Source organism: Carassius carassius, chromosome 48, assembly GCF_963082965.1.
Source record: "Carassius carassius chromosome 48, fCarCar2.1, whole genome shotgun sequence".
Classification (NCBI taxonomy): Eukaryota; Metazoa; Chordata; class Actinopteri; order Cypriniformes; family Cyprinidae; genus Carassius; species Carassius carassius.
The window spans coordinates 4,974,579-4,989,570 of NC_081802.1; the positions used below are offsets into that span (position 1 = coordinate 4,974,579).

The 14,992-nt window shown below is 35.2% G+C and overlaps 1 protein-coding gene across 1 annotated transcript; it reads right to left on the reverse strand.

The window, feature by feature from the left end:
* Positions 1-896: 896 nt before the first annotated feature.
* Positions 897-3,017, reverse strand: LOC132131156 (transmembrane reductase CYB561D2). Its single transcript, XM_059543144.1, has 3 exons — positions 2,747-3,017; positions 1,605-1,642; positions 897-1,506 (listed from the first exon to the last, which is right to left on the reverse strand). Exons 1-3 carry the CDS (start codon positions 2,871-2,873, stop codon positions 1,003-1,005), a joined length of 669 nt encoding a protein of 222 aa, XP_059399127.1. The 5' UTR covers positions 2,874-3,017; the 3' UTR covers positions 897-1,002.
* Positions 3,018-14,992: the final 11,975 nt, after the last annotated feature.

The window sequence follows — 14,992 nt, forward strand, 5'->3', positions numbered from 1 at the left end:
AATGCAAGAGAAAAAGGCTGCTTTACATTTTAAAAATGTAACGTGTTCAGACGTGGTCATTTAAAAAAAAATAGACAATGTATAATTTATTCATATAAAGTAGGCATTAAAAACGTGATCTGCAAGTTTCAGCAGAAATATAGAACAGAAAAATGTCAAACATTTTAACACAAAAAAGTTAAATACTTGTTGCTTACAGGTTCAATATATTACTATTTAATTTATGTATAATATTAATAATATCAAATTTGTAGATTTTCAAGTAATGAAAATAGCATTCATACATTACCTGTAATTGAACAGAGAAATATTTTGTATATTAATAAATATACTATATTATATTATATACTATATTACTAAATTGATTATATTATATAAATATTAATAAATATATATATAAATATTAATATTTGTACATAAATATTAAGTTTCCTTTATTTAAGGTTGTTTTTTTTTTTAGATTTGTTCCAATTACTTAATTATATATATATATATATATATATATATATATATATATATATATATATATATATAAAAAATTTAACAACAACAACAATTTTTTTAATTCAACAAAAATATTTTGTAGAACATTAGGAAAATTAATTAACATGTTACCATAATAATAATATGAACACATTTTCATTTAAAGTAAAAAGGCATTATGTTTTCATGCATGATCGGCAATAGTTTAATTGAACAGAAAAGGGTAGACTGGCACTGATAGATGAAAAAAAATGCATAAAAACTATAACAATTTAATAAACACATTGATCCTTGCATTTAAGAAAAATTAGTTGCCTTTAGTCATTTCCAAAGATAGTTGCACCAAATGCATGCTAGCAACACAACTGAAATGCATTCAAGAATATAAACCCGTTATAAAAAGTAAAAAAAAAAAAAAACATTTACATAATTAACAATAAAATTAGCTCAGTAACTTACAACTCTGGTCCACTTAAATGTCTGTATCATTCCAGGTTTGCAAGCCTTGAGTGTCTTGTTTCAGTACTGCATTGGTTTGCGGGCCATGTAAGCATTCGTTACCTGATTCATAACGACCAGAGCGCACAGAACGGGACAGAGGACAGCCAGGTACCAGACGTACCCGCTGACGCTGCTGGTGAACCACGCCGAACACAGTCCGAGAAACAAGCTCAAACTGCCCAGCAGGTACGTGAGTAAACCGGAGGCGGCGTGGTAGCGCTTCAGTTTAGCCAGCGACCAGCCTTTGGCGAGTTTGGGATAGAGGAGCGGAAGCCCTCCGAGCGACTGCAGCCCCACGACAGAGACCGTTAAAACTCCTATCAACCCATGCCATGAGGTGAAGTGAGGCTTGTCGTTCAGGTTTTTGTTGTAAAAGATGGCGGCCAGACCTGCAGCTGCGCAGCAAACACACAAACCCTGCAGGATCCAGTGCAAGCGGCCTTTAGTCTTGTGCTTCAGCTTCTTGATGGGAGATGAATAAGGGTTGAACAGCAGAATGGCTTCGGTCATGAAGAAGGAGAACTGAGGGATGGGGGAAAAACACAGAAAATCAAACTTGGGAGATTTTGTGATCAAAATGATTTATGTGCAAAACATAAACAGGCCTGTGTCAAACTCACAGCGAGGGTCATAAGAAACGGATGCCATGAGAACAGACCTGTGAACAAACACAGCAGACTTATTAGAGTATTATATTGTACACTGTATTCATATTTTTTAAGAAGCTTTTTTAATTTTAGTTAAAGTTTTAGTAACTTTGTTACGTTCTTTAGTCATTTTTATTATGTATTTTATTTAATATACTTCTATTTAGCTTTTGATTTATTTTAATTTCAGGTTTAGTTTTATTAATTTTAGCATTATAAACATTTCAGTTAGTTTCCAATGTAACATTTCTAAGTTTCCTTTATTTAAGGTTCTGGTGTTTTTTTTTCAGATTTGTTTCAGTGATTTAAAAAATTATTTTAATTGTTTCAGTTCTATTTAAAAATGACAACACTGATACAGAGACACACCATGAGCCTCACAAGGCATTTATTTATGTATCCATCCATTCATTTGACATCATTAAATTGTTAGGAGAGCATTATTTTAATTGTATATATTTAAGATTAATTATTATATGAATAGTAATGTGTGTATCATCACCGAAACCATATTACAAACATTTGATATTATGTATGTATAGTAAAATTGCATTTTATTAATGTTATTACTATTAGTGCATTATTATAATATATTTGTAAATATATTAAAATAAATACACATAGTGAAGTATACAAACAAATAAATGAAAATATAAATATTGTATCATAGTCCATAACATTTTTTATTTAAATAAGATGTTATTTTATTATCAATAGCGTATTATGATGACAACATTATTATATTTTTATCATTACACAAAATACACAATAAACAAGACAGAATTGTTTGTATTAGTATTTTCATTACATAATACATTTATATACTTTTTGTAACATATGCTAGTGTTTATCCCTTTAGATTTTAATAATGTCATTATTATTTCTTTGCATACAAACGTAATTTTTTTATGTTTATGTATAGAATTTATATGACACTATTAATTATAGAATTTATATGAATTTATATTTATTATTTTTTGTATAATATTATAAGAACATGTCAGAAATATATTACGAAGACTACTAATATTTTACAAATATCTACTAATATTATCACTCCACAACAGTAAACCCTTAATGTGAATGGTTTCGTCAGTTTGAGTGACGTGACTCACTGGACCCAGGTCTGCTCAGAACAGTGATGAAGACGCTGAACAGCGCGCACAGGACCTGAGTGAAGACGCCGCAAACCGTCCTGCTGTAGCGGTACAGCTTCGGCTCCGACTCGTGATGGGCGCTCATGCTCTATTTCTACCGATTCTCTCTCAAAAGTACACAATACAGCTCATTCACACACATATACAATAAAACCGCAGCGCAAACCTCTCTGAACTGCTCTGATTCTCAACTAGGAACTCTTGATTCTTTGAAGGTTTCCGGTTACAAACCCGCCTGTCAAAATAAAAGTCGCAATCTCGTAATCAAGCAAAATCTAATCTGATTATGTCGGGTTTTTCACAAAATATAAATATGATGATTAATGATTGCTTTTTTCACTACTATAAATTAATATCAATACAATCACAAGTAAACTTATTTAGGAATTTATATTTGTTTGCACCGAAGTCTGTTTTATCTTCCTGATAGAATTAACTTTTATTTTGTAAGTAATTTCTTCCAGATTTCGCCAGTTCTAGAAATTCCTTTGTCCATGCTGACGTGGGATTTGATGTTTACATGCACGGGTTTCCATCGTTTGCCATGCAGGGTTGACACTGGATTTTTGTTATTTATTTTTTTTATTTAATTTTTTTTTTACGATTCTGCAAATAATTAAATCCTTCACAGATCACTGTTATCTGTCAGTGCAGATTTTACCAGATGTGAGACCCATTTTTCAAACATTATTAAAATATAATAAAACAGTACAATTGTATTTCGAGAACATACACTGTAAAAAATTTTACGCCAGTACAACAAAAAAAATCTTAGTACCAATTTCCTTCAGCTTTTTTTTGTTCACTCAACTTTTGTAAATATCAGTTATACTGACTGAAATTAATTTGTCAGTCATACAAAAAATATTTAATTGGGTCAACTTAAGATTGTTAGTTTTGTGAAGAGGTGCAACTATTTTTTTAACAAACCTTTTTAAGTTGCGCCAATTCAACATTTTTGGTCTGTAGAACTCAATGTCTGAAGTTGAGTGAACAAAAAAATTCTATTGGAAATTGGTACTAAGTAATAATATGTTACGACTGGAAACTACAATAACATTGTCCAAGTCAAAAACTGAAAACAGTGAGTCAATGTTAACAAAACATTTATTTTTGTTGGAGGCAAAAGTTGGTTGGTAAGTGTAATTTGCAACACTGCAAATTGAAATACTGCAATACAGTAAAACAGTTTTACATAACACTGCCAATGCACATGAGAAACACAAACTTTACAAATACTTTTCAAATTTAAAAGAGCATCCATCTACAAAGTAATGGCGCACCTAAACATGAAACATTTAAATATCAATTGAATCAAAAAATATCAAATAAATGAATAAGCATTTGGCTCTTTAGATAATTCAACCCAGTACAAGTCTTAAAAATTCAAAATATTTAAGCCAAAGCGATTCAAAAATAAAAATTGAAATACTGCAATACTGCAAGTAAAACTCCTCACTGCTGTTAAAACAGTATTACAAAGCACCAACTCTGGCTATCAATCCAACAGGGAAAATTTAAATACTGCAATACTGCAAGTAAAACTCCTCACTGCTGTTAAAACAGTATTACAATGCACCAACTCTGGCTATCAATCGAAAAAATAAAAATTGAAATACTGCAATACTGCAAGTAAAACTCCTCACTGCTGTTAAAACAGCATTACAAAGCACCAACTCTGGCTATCAATTCAACAATGAAAATTGAAATACTGCAAGTAAAACTAAACACTGCTGTTAAAACAGTATTACACAGCAGTAACACTATGTTATATGTATATGAAATCTTGCTAAGCAGTAGCAAATGTAAACATAAGCATTTTACTTTTAGAGAATTCAAGGCTAACTTTTAAACACTACAAGCATCTTGAACTGCCTATACAGTAAGTAGCTTATTCTTCAGGGACTGAACTCTGTTGGTGCACTTTTCACCCAATCCCACAAAGATGTTTTGCACTGCCTCAAATGTGTATTTTAGTCCTTTTGAATACTCAATGTTCAGTGCATAGAGAAGTCCAAAGAGTACCATGAAAGCAGTAGGAAAGTCAGGTAGGTCCTGCATGACCACAGTTTCCTCCAGAATGATGCCGAAGTTTAGACATGACTTTGTTGTCTGTGAGATATCGTCCTCCATAACTTCAAGGATGCACAGTTTCACTCCTCTTGTGTAGGTCTCCTCCAAATCACTGTCCTAAGAATTATATAAATTACATGAAAAATTGTTGTGCATATGTACAAATATAAAAAAATAAATCAAAGCTCAAACTCTAGCAAAAAACAAAAAAAAAACAAGCAGGACAAGGATAAGAACCATGGGAAAAAAACGCATCCTGCCTCGTGACTCACAAAAGAGGCCCAGATGACTAAAAGGATCAGAGACAACAGTGCACGACGAGTGAAGACCAGGCCTGGACTATTTTTGGTATGTTTTATTTATGTCTGTGATGCTGTCGTCCGTGAGGGGCTGCTGTTTCAATTTTATTTTGTATTTTATATGATTAAAGGTCCGTTTGAACGATCGCCGGTTTCTGACTTCTCCTTCCCTGATCCTTTAACTGTGTTGGAGCTGAACCCCAGGAAGGAGGAGGCAGGAACCAGCAAATGTTCACAACTTTAATTATAAATAAACACAAAACTAAAGTAAAAGCGGCAGCTCCCCACAGAGCACTGTCGCTCAAACATAATCAAAACATAATGCAAATAGTCCAAGCCTTTATCCTTCACTGTCGTCGCTCCTCCTTTTATCAATCCAAAGCTCTTCTGTGAGACAATCGAAACCGGTGCTGCACGCAGGTGAATTGCCTTATCAATCACGCCACCGGCCTTGCACCATTCTCACGGCTCTCAGCCTCGTACTGCTTGCCACAGGCACAGTACGTGTTAACAACTTAACCTGATGTAAATACTTGATGAAAACAAGCCACATGGAAACTGTCAGCACCTTTATTAAATTTAACCACACATTTCATAAAATAACAGTGGTCATTGAAAATATGACATGAACAAAAGCTAAAAACTTACCAGACAATTCTTTGATATTGCATCGTGCTCCCTGAGGTACAAGGGGAGACCCCGTAAAGCTGTAGCGTTTCTGTGTGATAAGATGTCTGTTGTCTAGAGGGAGATAAATAATTTTAATTATGATTTACTTCTGCATGAATCCTTAAAGATCGTTTAAAGAGACTTAAAGCAGAACTCCGGTCAATTTTAACATTGAGCTAATTTTTTGGGTAAATTTGGAGTGCTGTCAATACAGAGAACAACGATAAAAATAGGCGTTGCCTACACAGTGTTATCTTCTTTTTAAAAAGGCACCCTGTTGACTTCAATGGGGCAATAGTTAAACCTGCTTTTAGGCTCTTAACATCCTTGATGTGTCATTACAAGTGCACAGCCAATGTGAGTGATTCCTTCAGAGTGAACGTGGGTGAATCTGACTGCAGTAGATGTGAAAGATATGGAAAAAAAAAGATAATTATTCAGCCAGCGCTCATACCTGTATTTACATCCTGTTTTCGGTCGAAGTCCACAGTAATCGATTGTCGAGTTCACGCACGTGATCATAGGTAACTAAACATATGCACGTAAACTCCACAATCGATTACTATGGACTTCGACCGAAAACAGTATGTAAATACAGGTATTTGCGCTGGCTGAAATAACATCATTTTTATTCATATCTTTCACATCTACTGCAGTCAGATTCACTCGTGTTCACTCTGAAGGAATCACTCACATTGGCTGTGCACTTGTAATGACACATCAAGGATGTTCAGAGGGTAAAAGCAGGTTTATCTATTGCCCTATTGAAGTCAACAGGGTGCAAATTTTAAAAAGAGGATAACACGGTGTAGGCAACACCGATTTTTGTCGTTGTTCTCTGTATTGACCGCACTCCAAATTTACCAAAAAATGAGCTCAATGTTAAAATTGACCGGAGTTCTCCTTTAAAGGGATACTCCACTTTAAAATGAAAATTCTGTCATTATACTCACCCTCATGTTGTTTCAAACCTGTATGAATTTCTTTCTTCTGCTGAACAGAAATGGAGATATTTAGATGAAATGTCAGTAACTAGGCAGTTTTTGGTACCATTGACTTCCATAGTAGGAAAAAATATATAATATGGAAGTCAATGGTACCAAAAACTGCCTAGTTACTGACATTCTTCTAAATATCTCCCTTTCTTTTCAGCAGAAGAAAGAAATTCATTCAGGTTTGAAACAACATGAGGGTGAGTATAATGACAGAATTTTCATTTTAAAGTGAAATATCCCTTTAAAAGAGTGTCATGGGGCTCAGGGCAAAATAATCTACAAAAACTGACAACAAAAATGTAATCATACTTCCACAATCTTTTGAAATTAGTGGTTATATATTTAAATCGTTAAAATTAATGTGACAGTTTTTTGTATTATATACAAAATTATAATATAGAATATATAATAATATAATTATAATATAATATAATTATATTATAATTGTATATACAGTATGTCACATTAATTATAATGATAATCTTAAATAAGATTTAGAGAAATAACCCCAATTTCAAAATAATCATGAGTATAGAAATCATACCTGCTCATCAAAATGATCCAGAATTCTTTTCATGTCATCTCCAAGGTCTTTACTCTTTGCCCGATACATTTTGATGAGGGCGTTGCTATATTTGTTAAGAGCTGTCATGAAAGCTGTTTTAAGGTCCACACAAGTGATCCTTTGGAACTCTTTACAAACCTGAAAAAAAAAAGGGGAAAAAAAATATGTGAACAATAAACTCCATATACAATCAAGACAAAATAATGTACGGAAACTTGTAACTTACTTGCTCCTCCAAAAAGAGGCCAGGCCATCGTTCTTTGATGACAGAGACCAAGGGTTGCTCATTAACCATTTCTTTTCTCCTGAGAGGGAATGTAGTTTCCATTTTGGTGTTCAGTTTTGTCATGTCAATGTTCTTTTTCTTCACTTCAAGCTCAAGCTGTTCCCTTTCATGTTCCAATGCAGCATCATCTAACCCAACAGGATTGTCTGGAAGGAAGTTGATTTCTGATCTTCTTGGTTTCTTCTGGGGTACTCTTGAACCATCATCTCTTTTATTGTCAAGCTCACTACATCCAGCACTGCGTAATTTTTGCCTGTAATTCCCCATTTTAAATTTTAAGCTCATCTTCCAGCCTTTGCATCCTGTGTCACAGCCAAGTTCCCTTAGACAGGGATGTCTGGAAACTAATGCAAGTGCCACCTGCTCAATTTCAGAATCACTTGGGTAAGCTTTAAAGGAGTACATTGTTTCTGCTAACTTATCAAGTATTTCTATCTTGATGTCTCGTGTAACACACATGGTAGTGTTCTGTTTTTCATAGACTTCATTAGCTTTTCTCAGTCTGAACTCTACATCATAGGAGAAATTTGGAATTAGGAAATTGGGTGGCCAACGCTCTTCCCGGACTGTGGAAGAAGATGGACTGGACAGATTGGATGAGATGCTTGCTGTGTCTAGGGTAAAATCAGTTTCAGACCCTGTTCTTTCATTTCTTGGGGGTTCTTCTACTGAGGCAGTTTTGAACATTTCCCAGATAATCTTCAGTGTGACCTTTTCAGAAGGAAGTTCTTCTATGTCACTTAAATTACAAAGCGAACCATCAAAATCGGGGTCCTCATACTGGATCACAAAGTTTTTATCAATTTTCAGTTTGTCACAAAGAATTTCTTTGAGCTCATCTACTGATGATGGCACTTTGGGGAGTGTCAGCTTTTTTATGCACTCTGGATTCACGATCACTCGCAGCAACATTGTGGTTTTCTGAAACAAAATATACCATTTAGTGATTAACATTCTCTTGCTAAACTGTGTACAAATGTTAAAGGAGAACTCCGGTCAATTTTAACATTGAGCTCATTTTTTTGTAAATTTGGAGTGCTGTCAATACAGAGAACAACGACAAAAATCGGTGTTGCGTACACCGTGTTATCTTCTTTTAAAAATGGCACCCTGTTGACTTCAATGGGGCAAGTTTTAAACCTGCTTTTACCCTCTGAACATCCTTGATGTGTCATTACAAGTGCACAGCCAATGTGAGTGATTCCTTCAGAGTGAACACGAGTGAATCTGACTGCAGATGCAGTGAACGAGATGGATACAAATGATAATTATTCAGCCAGCGCAAATACCTGTATTTACATCCTGTTTTCGGTCGAAGTCCACAGTAATCGATTGTCGAGTTCACGTGCGTGATCATAGGTAACTAAACCTATGCGCGTGAACTCGACAATCGATTACTGTGGACTTCGACCGAAAACAAGGATGTTAAGAGGCTAAAAGCAGGTTTAAAATTGCCCTGATTGAAGTCAACAAGGTGCAAATTTTAAAAAGAGGATAACATGTAGGCAACACCAATTTTTGTCATTGTTCTCTGTACAGACAGCACTACAAATTTACAAAAAAATGAGCTCAATGTTAAAATTGACCGGAGTCCTCCTTAAATGCTGCTTGCAATCCCAATCTGAAAAATGCTAACTTTAATGTAACAAAAAACGTTTAGGTGACACCATGATATTTCCCCCGATACTGTAGGCTGCAAGTGGGTAGAAGTCATTTAAATCCTTGAGCTCAGCAACAATCAGATCTTCGTATGGAAGTTCTTCAACCTTAAAGGCACGAACATGTTCAACATACCAAGAAGAAAATCTCTCCAGCACAAAAGCAGCCTCACTGTCAACAAACAAAATGCAGTGGATCTTTGCAAATTCTGGCAAGCCGCCACAATGTCCAACAGACACCATCATACCTTTGGAGTATGAGGTCCCATGCAATTCAGTGTTTGATGCAAGAGATACCGTGTTAAGGTGAGCATATTTTTTCTCAACAGCTGTTTTCACCCTTCTTTGCAGAGAGGACACCTTCACAACTTTTACTTTGTCAACATGAATGGATTGTTTGAAAAAGCTGGGAGACTGCATGACATGTGCAACCATAAGTTGGTGCTGGGTAGACAATGTCTGCAATATGTTTTTGAAATTGTGCATGTTATGGACAACACGCTTGAAGAAACTGTGTTTTGCCTCAAAGCGCATTGTCCATAACTCCACACAAGGACCAAAATGGCGTATGAGGCTTGGGTAGTGTTCCAGAAAATGGTGTTTTGGTTTCAATTTTTCATTTGGAAACACTTCTTTAAAAAGGTTGCGATGGTCAGATATTTTTGTCTCCAGGTAGCAAAGACTGTCCTCTGAAAACTTGGGTGAAACAACAAGCTCCACTATGTCTTTAAGATCCATCAACAGTTGCCATGCCTTCTCAGTTTCTGGAATAATTTTGCCAATCATGAGTGGTATGAGCCTAATGAGTGTCCAATTTTCGTGTCCATTTCCACCAATGGTTTTTTTGGAGAAGAACGTTTTGGGGATTTTTTGAGGCCGGTTCACCTTGTCAGAGAAACAGTAAGGGAAAGACTGAATTACACTGTTCAACTGGTCAAGGGTAAAGAACTTATCAGCTATTAGCTTCTGGAGACACAAAGACAACTCATACGGCACAATTCCTTCAAACAAATCATGCAATGCATCTGGAGGAAATCCAGTTACTGGGTGAAAGAAAGCGAGATGAGTTTGTAAGACACATTCTCCTTTTACACCTTGTACATTTGTCAGAGTTGGGGTTGCTTTCAGCTCCTCAATAAATTGGTTGTGTTGTTCTATACTTCTTAAGGGAAAAAGTCCCTTGCTCACATCAGTGGTCTGTATATCCTGGAAAGAAGCGAGACAAAACCTACAGAACTTCTCAACACGAAAACTTTCCTGAAATCCTGCTAGGCCATGTGCTCCTAGATTGTCTGCAGAGACAGTAACGACTGTCCCTTTGATATTTTCCCCAAAATGATCTACATACAAACCCTCTCTTTCAAGTGTCTGCACATCCTTCATTAATGGCTCAAAAAACATGTCATAGCCAAATTCTCTTACATCAGCACTCTTACCCAACAAGGCTAGTTGAATAGCATGCAAATTTGCTCTGAATTGGGAGGGCCAGTTCAAAATCACCCAGTAGACTGCTGTAATCTTGTGCTTTTTACGTGATGTTCCCAAAGGATTGGCAACCTCAAAGTCATCAATATATAGACCAAGTGCAATAGCTACATTCTCATCACAAAACAGAGGATGCTCTTTGAAATGCTGGCCATCAAAACAAGATGCATAGAAGCCATTTGTGGTAGGATTAGAAGAACAAGTCTTTTGCACGGTCTCACTATGGTCTAGAAACTTTTTCAAAACTTCAAGAATAGGAACATAAACAAATGATTTATTTTTTTGCCTACTGAATACAAACTCAACAGGTTCAACGACATCAAAGTTTTGTTTGTAATATACTTTTCGTTTATGATCAGTTGATAATGTTCCTTTGTTAGTGGTAGCATACAGAGGATTTGTTCTGTGAACAGCTTCATTGATTTCTGTGATTAAAGATTGGTCAGCTTCACAGTTGTGGTGGCATAAAATATCTGTAATCACCTTTTCTGTGGATGGTTTAGACAGGTTTAATATTTCATTCAGACTTTGAAAAATGTGCTGTGTAGCACTTCTAGATACACATAGTTCTGTCTGCATACAAAGGAACAAAGAAGCTAACTTCTTCTCAAGAGTTTTGTTAATATCTTCAACATCAGCAGCTTCTACATGTATATCATGCAATGTATCCTCAAAGCATTCTGAAGCAGAATCTAACCAATTATCAGAGTCTGTGCGATCGACAGTTACAACTGATGAACTATAATCACTCATTTTGCATTTTTGGTGATGTTTGAACTTGTGACTGTGAAATGTTACATAGACATTAGTTTTAAAATTACAGTGCAAAAATGGGCATTGCACTGTCTCATTCCTTTTCAGATGTGTACCCAGATGACTGATAAAGTTTTTTTCAGTACAAACATTGTGATAATCACATAGGTCACATTTAAATGTAGCTTGCCCTGTTGTTTTATCAGAATTTGTGTGGACCCTATATAAATGAGTTTTCAACGCACCTGGTGTTTTGAAAGAGCAGACACACTCAGGGTACAGGCACAACAATGGTTCACGTCGGCCTGGGCGCCAGTGCTTTAGCCTGTAGTGTCTCAGCAGCAGATTTTGACTGGCACAATTGTATTTACAGTGTCTACACTGCATGAAGTTTGTTCTCAAGGTAGATCTGTTTAAGAGAAGAACACAAAGTGAATGATCAGTTTGAATGATCAGGCAAATACATGAATGAACAATGAAATAGAAAATGAATTTATACTTATGCTTTTTAGTTTTTAGTGTATGACAACTGCTGCACAGAGACTTTCAAAAATCATTATCTCTTCAGAGCATTCAATTAATCTAACTTACTAGGCCTACTGTTGTAGCAATTAATCAGAATTCTTAGCTGCCCTTCAGTACTAACGTTATTAGCAGATCAAGAACCATGTAGCCTAATATGGCTGAAATCAACAGAATGTGAACGACTTCAAAAATATTAACGTTACTGTGCAGCAAAATTCATCTCAACAAAAGATAAAAACTTAAATATTTCACGTAACGTCGTTGAAATTATTAAAAATAAAGCTAATTTAAACATTCAGTAATGTTTATAACTTACAAAGTAAAGTTGTGGCATTTCTATTTTTCCAACGAACCAATATCATCTAATTCAGAAGTAAAGTACAACAAAACCAAATAAAATCACTCACCATATATTCCTCTGGATTATTATCGCCACGTGCTGCTTTGTCTTTAATAAAGATTTTCTTTCTCCGACCGCTTGATGAACACGCCTTGTCTTCTCAAGTTGTTTCTCCCGCATTAAAAAGTGAACGTTGACGTTGACTCACATCAAGGTTGTGCAAAGGTTACGTACTGAGGGGCGTGGTTTGGCCCGAGAGGAAAATATCATTTTTATCGTAAAACATGCTGCTAATTATTTTTAAATGTATGTTTTATTCAAATGTAACATTTCAATTAAAAAATAACTCCTAATTAGGCTAACTGTGTTCTGTTCTGTCTTCGAGGGCATGGGTATTATGCAAACTAGTGAGATGAGAGCATTGGCGCCCACTAACGAACTTCACAGTAAAAGTCTTCTTCCGCCAATTTAATGCTGCCTTACTTAAATTTCCTCCCGCTTTTGAAAGACTTGAGTTCAATTTTGACTTCATGTGTGTGTGTGTGTGTGTGTGTGTGCGTGCTTGCGTGCGCGCGTGTGTGCGTGTGTGATGAAACTAGTATTTATAAGAATTAAATTAGCACGTAAAGGCAGCATAATTTCCAGAGTTCACAATATACTGCTGTGCACAATATACTATACTATTACTTCTAACAATAATAATACTAATACATTACTATTGTACATTATCTGTACAATATATTACAATTTATACAGTGGGGATGATTTAATTTATTAATACTATTATTCACTAATACTTTATTTCCAGACTCCAGACTTCCATAAATAAATAAATAAATAAATATATATATATATAATAACACTATTACATTTGACACAATGAAGTTATTTAAAAAAAATAACCAAACAACATTTTTTCTTTAATGTCCCATAAACAAATGTTATTAGTATTTGCTAGTGGGAGGGCAGGTCCTAACTCAACTTAATAAGTTGGCCAAATTTTTTTTGGATGAACTTGCAAAACCTTGTTCACAAAACTTAACTTTTTTAGTTTATAGAAAGAAACTTGGTTTAGGTTGAATAAATGTATTAAAAATAGTTTTACTGACTTTTTCATAGAAATTTGCTGTGCCAACAAAAAAAAACCCAGTAATTTGAACCTTTTTCGAGTTGGATTTTTTACAGTGTAGGTTTATTTATTTAGGCCTACATATATAGGTGTTTTTTATATAAAAAACACTTTATATAGGTGTACACAATACACAATATATATTTATATATATTTTTTAGATTATAATTACTTTTCCTGTTTATAAATACTGGGGTCAGTAATGTTGTTGTTTTTTTCCTTTAAAAGTATGTTAACTTTGTAATGTAAATGTGAGAAATAGTTTACTTCAGGGTTACACCACTTTTATTTTGGAGTCATTCATTCACAATTTCACTGTGAAACAAATATACTTTATGCATAAAAAAAACAATATTAAAAATAAAAAAATACATATTGGCATTGACCCATGCTGATGACTTATGAAATGGTTTATGTTCTTGATTAGAGACTCAATAACTGCATACTGGATATTGTTCTGAATCAAAATATTGCAAATTTGCCCATAATATAGTTAGTTACAGCCACATATCAGGGGAAAACAGCAGAGTCTGTTCAGTGAAAATGACACCCAATGACCATGACAAAATCAGACATTCATGACCAATTACTGGTGTGAATTCCTGTGTCCTCTGACCCGCTGGCCCTCGTCCAGACCAAGAGGAGGACAGAAGCCTTCTTATCTCCTCCTGTGGGTCTCCAGGCTTTCCTTCCTGATGAAACAAGATATCCGCCATCAGAGAAAGAGAATTACAACAAGCCTATGGACGTCTGCCAGCTCCTAGTGTGCACTAGATTTCTATGTATTCACTGCACTGAAAGTTTCACATGTGAAAATGGGAAGTGATCTTCTAAATTGCAATTCTTTCTGTTTCTGAAGGTTATTTCCAGCACATATGCATAATTCCAGAGCAATATTCTAAAGAATTGTCAAATGCGATTTAAAGTTAAGTCTGTCTGTCTGCTAGTCTTAAAATATATACCATACAAGTTATATGCACACAAGCACTTTTTATGGCATAGGGCTGCGTCACGAATCTTGTTTTTGTTCCTAAGAGGAAAGTGATTTGAGAGTGAATAATTTTTGGCTGCTCTGTCCCTTTAAGAACCAGTTTAATTTTAAACAAGGTTATTGTAATAGACCCACGCGGGCAGGGGTTCTCAGTATAAGAACGGAGGGTCCACTAAATGCTTCAGGAAATGATGTCTGCTCTGCTTTCGCTCTATTTAGGACAGACTGCGCCGGATTAAGCGTTAATCTGACCGTACAGCGCATGCGCACAGACGCGCACTGGCGGTCGCGCTGGATAAAGTGCGCGTTCGGAGGAGACACAGATTGACTTGCGAGCGCAAAGCACGAGGAAACATCTGAGGAAGCGTCTTGCTGCCGGTGCAGGATCATTTTCTGTTTAAATCTGAGCGGAATGTAAGATGTTTTCCTTGTTTTC

What these genes read in the sequence shown, in the direction of transcription:
- LOC132131156 (XM_059543144.1), bottom strand. Translation starts at nt 2,873, where the DNA reads ATGAGCGCCCATCACGAGTCGGAGCCGAAGCTGTACCGCTACAGCAGG. An exon ending in TCTGAGCAGACCTGGGTCCA is followed by an intron (nt 1,643 to 2,746) that starts GTGAGTCACGTC and finishes GTTTGTTCACAG; the next exon opens with GTCTGTTCTCATGGCATCCG. An exon ending in CGTTTCTTATGACCCTCGCT is followed by an intron (nt 1,507 to 1,604) that starts GTGAGTTTGACA and finishes CCCATCCCTCAG; the next exon opens with TTCTCCTTCTTCATGACCGA.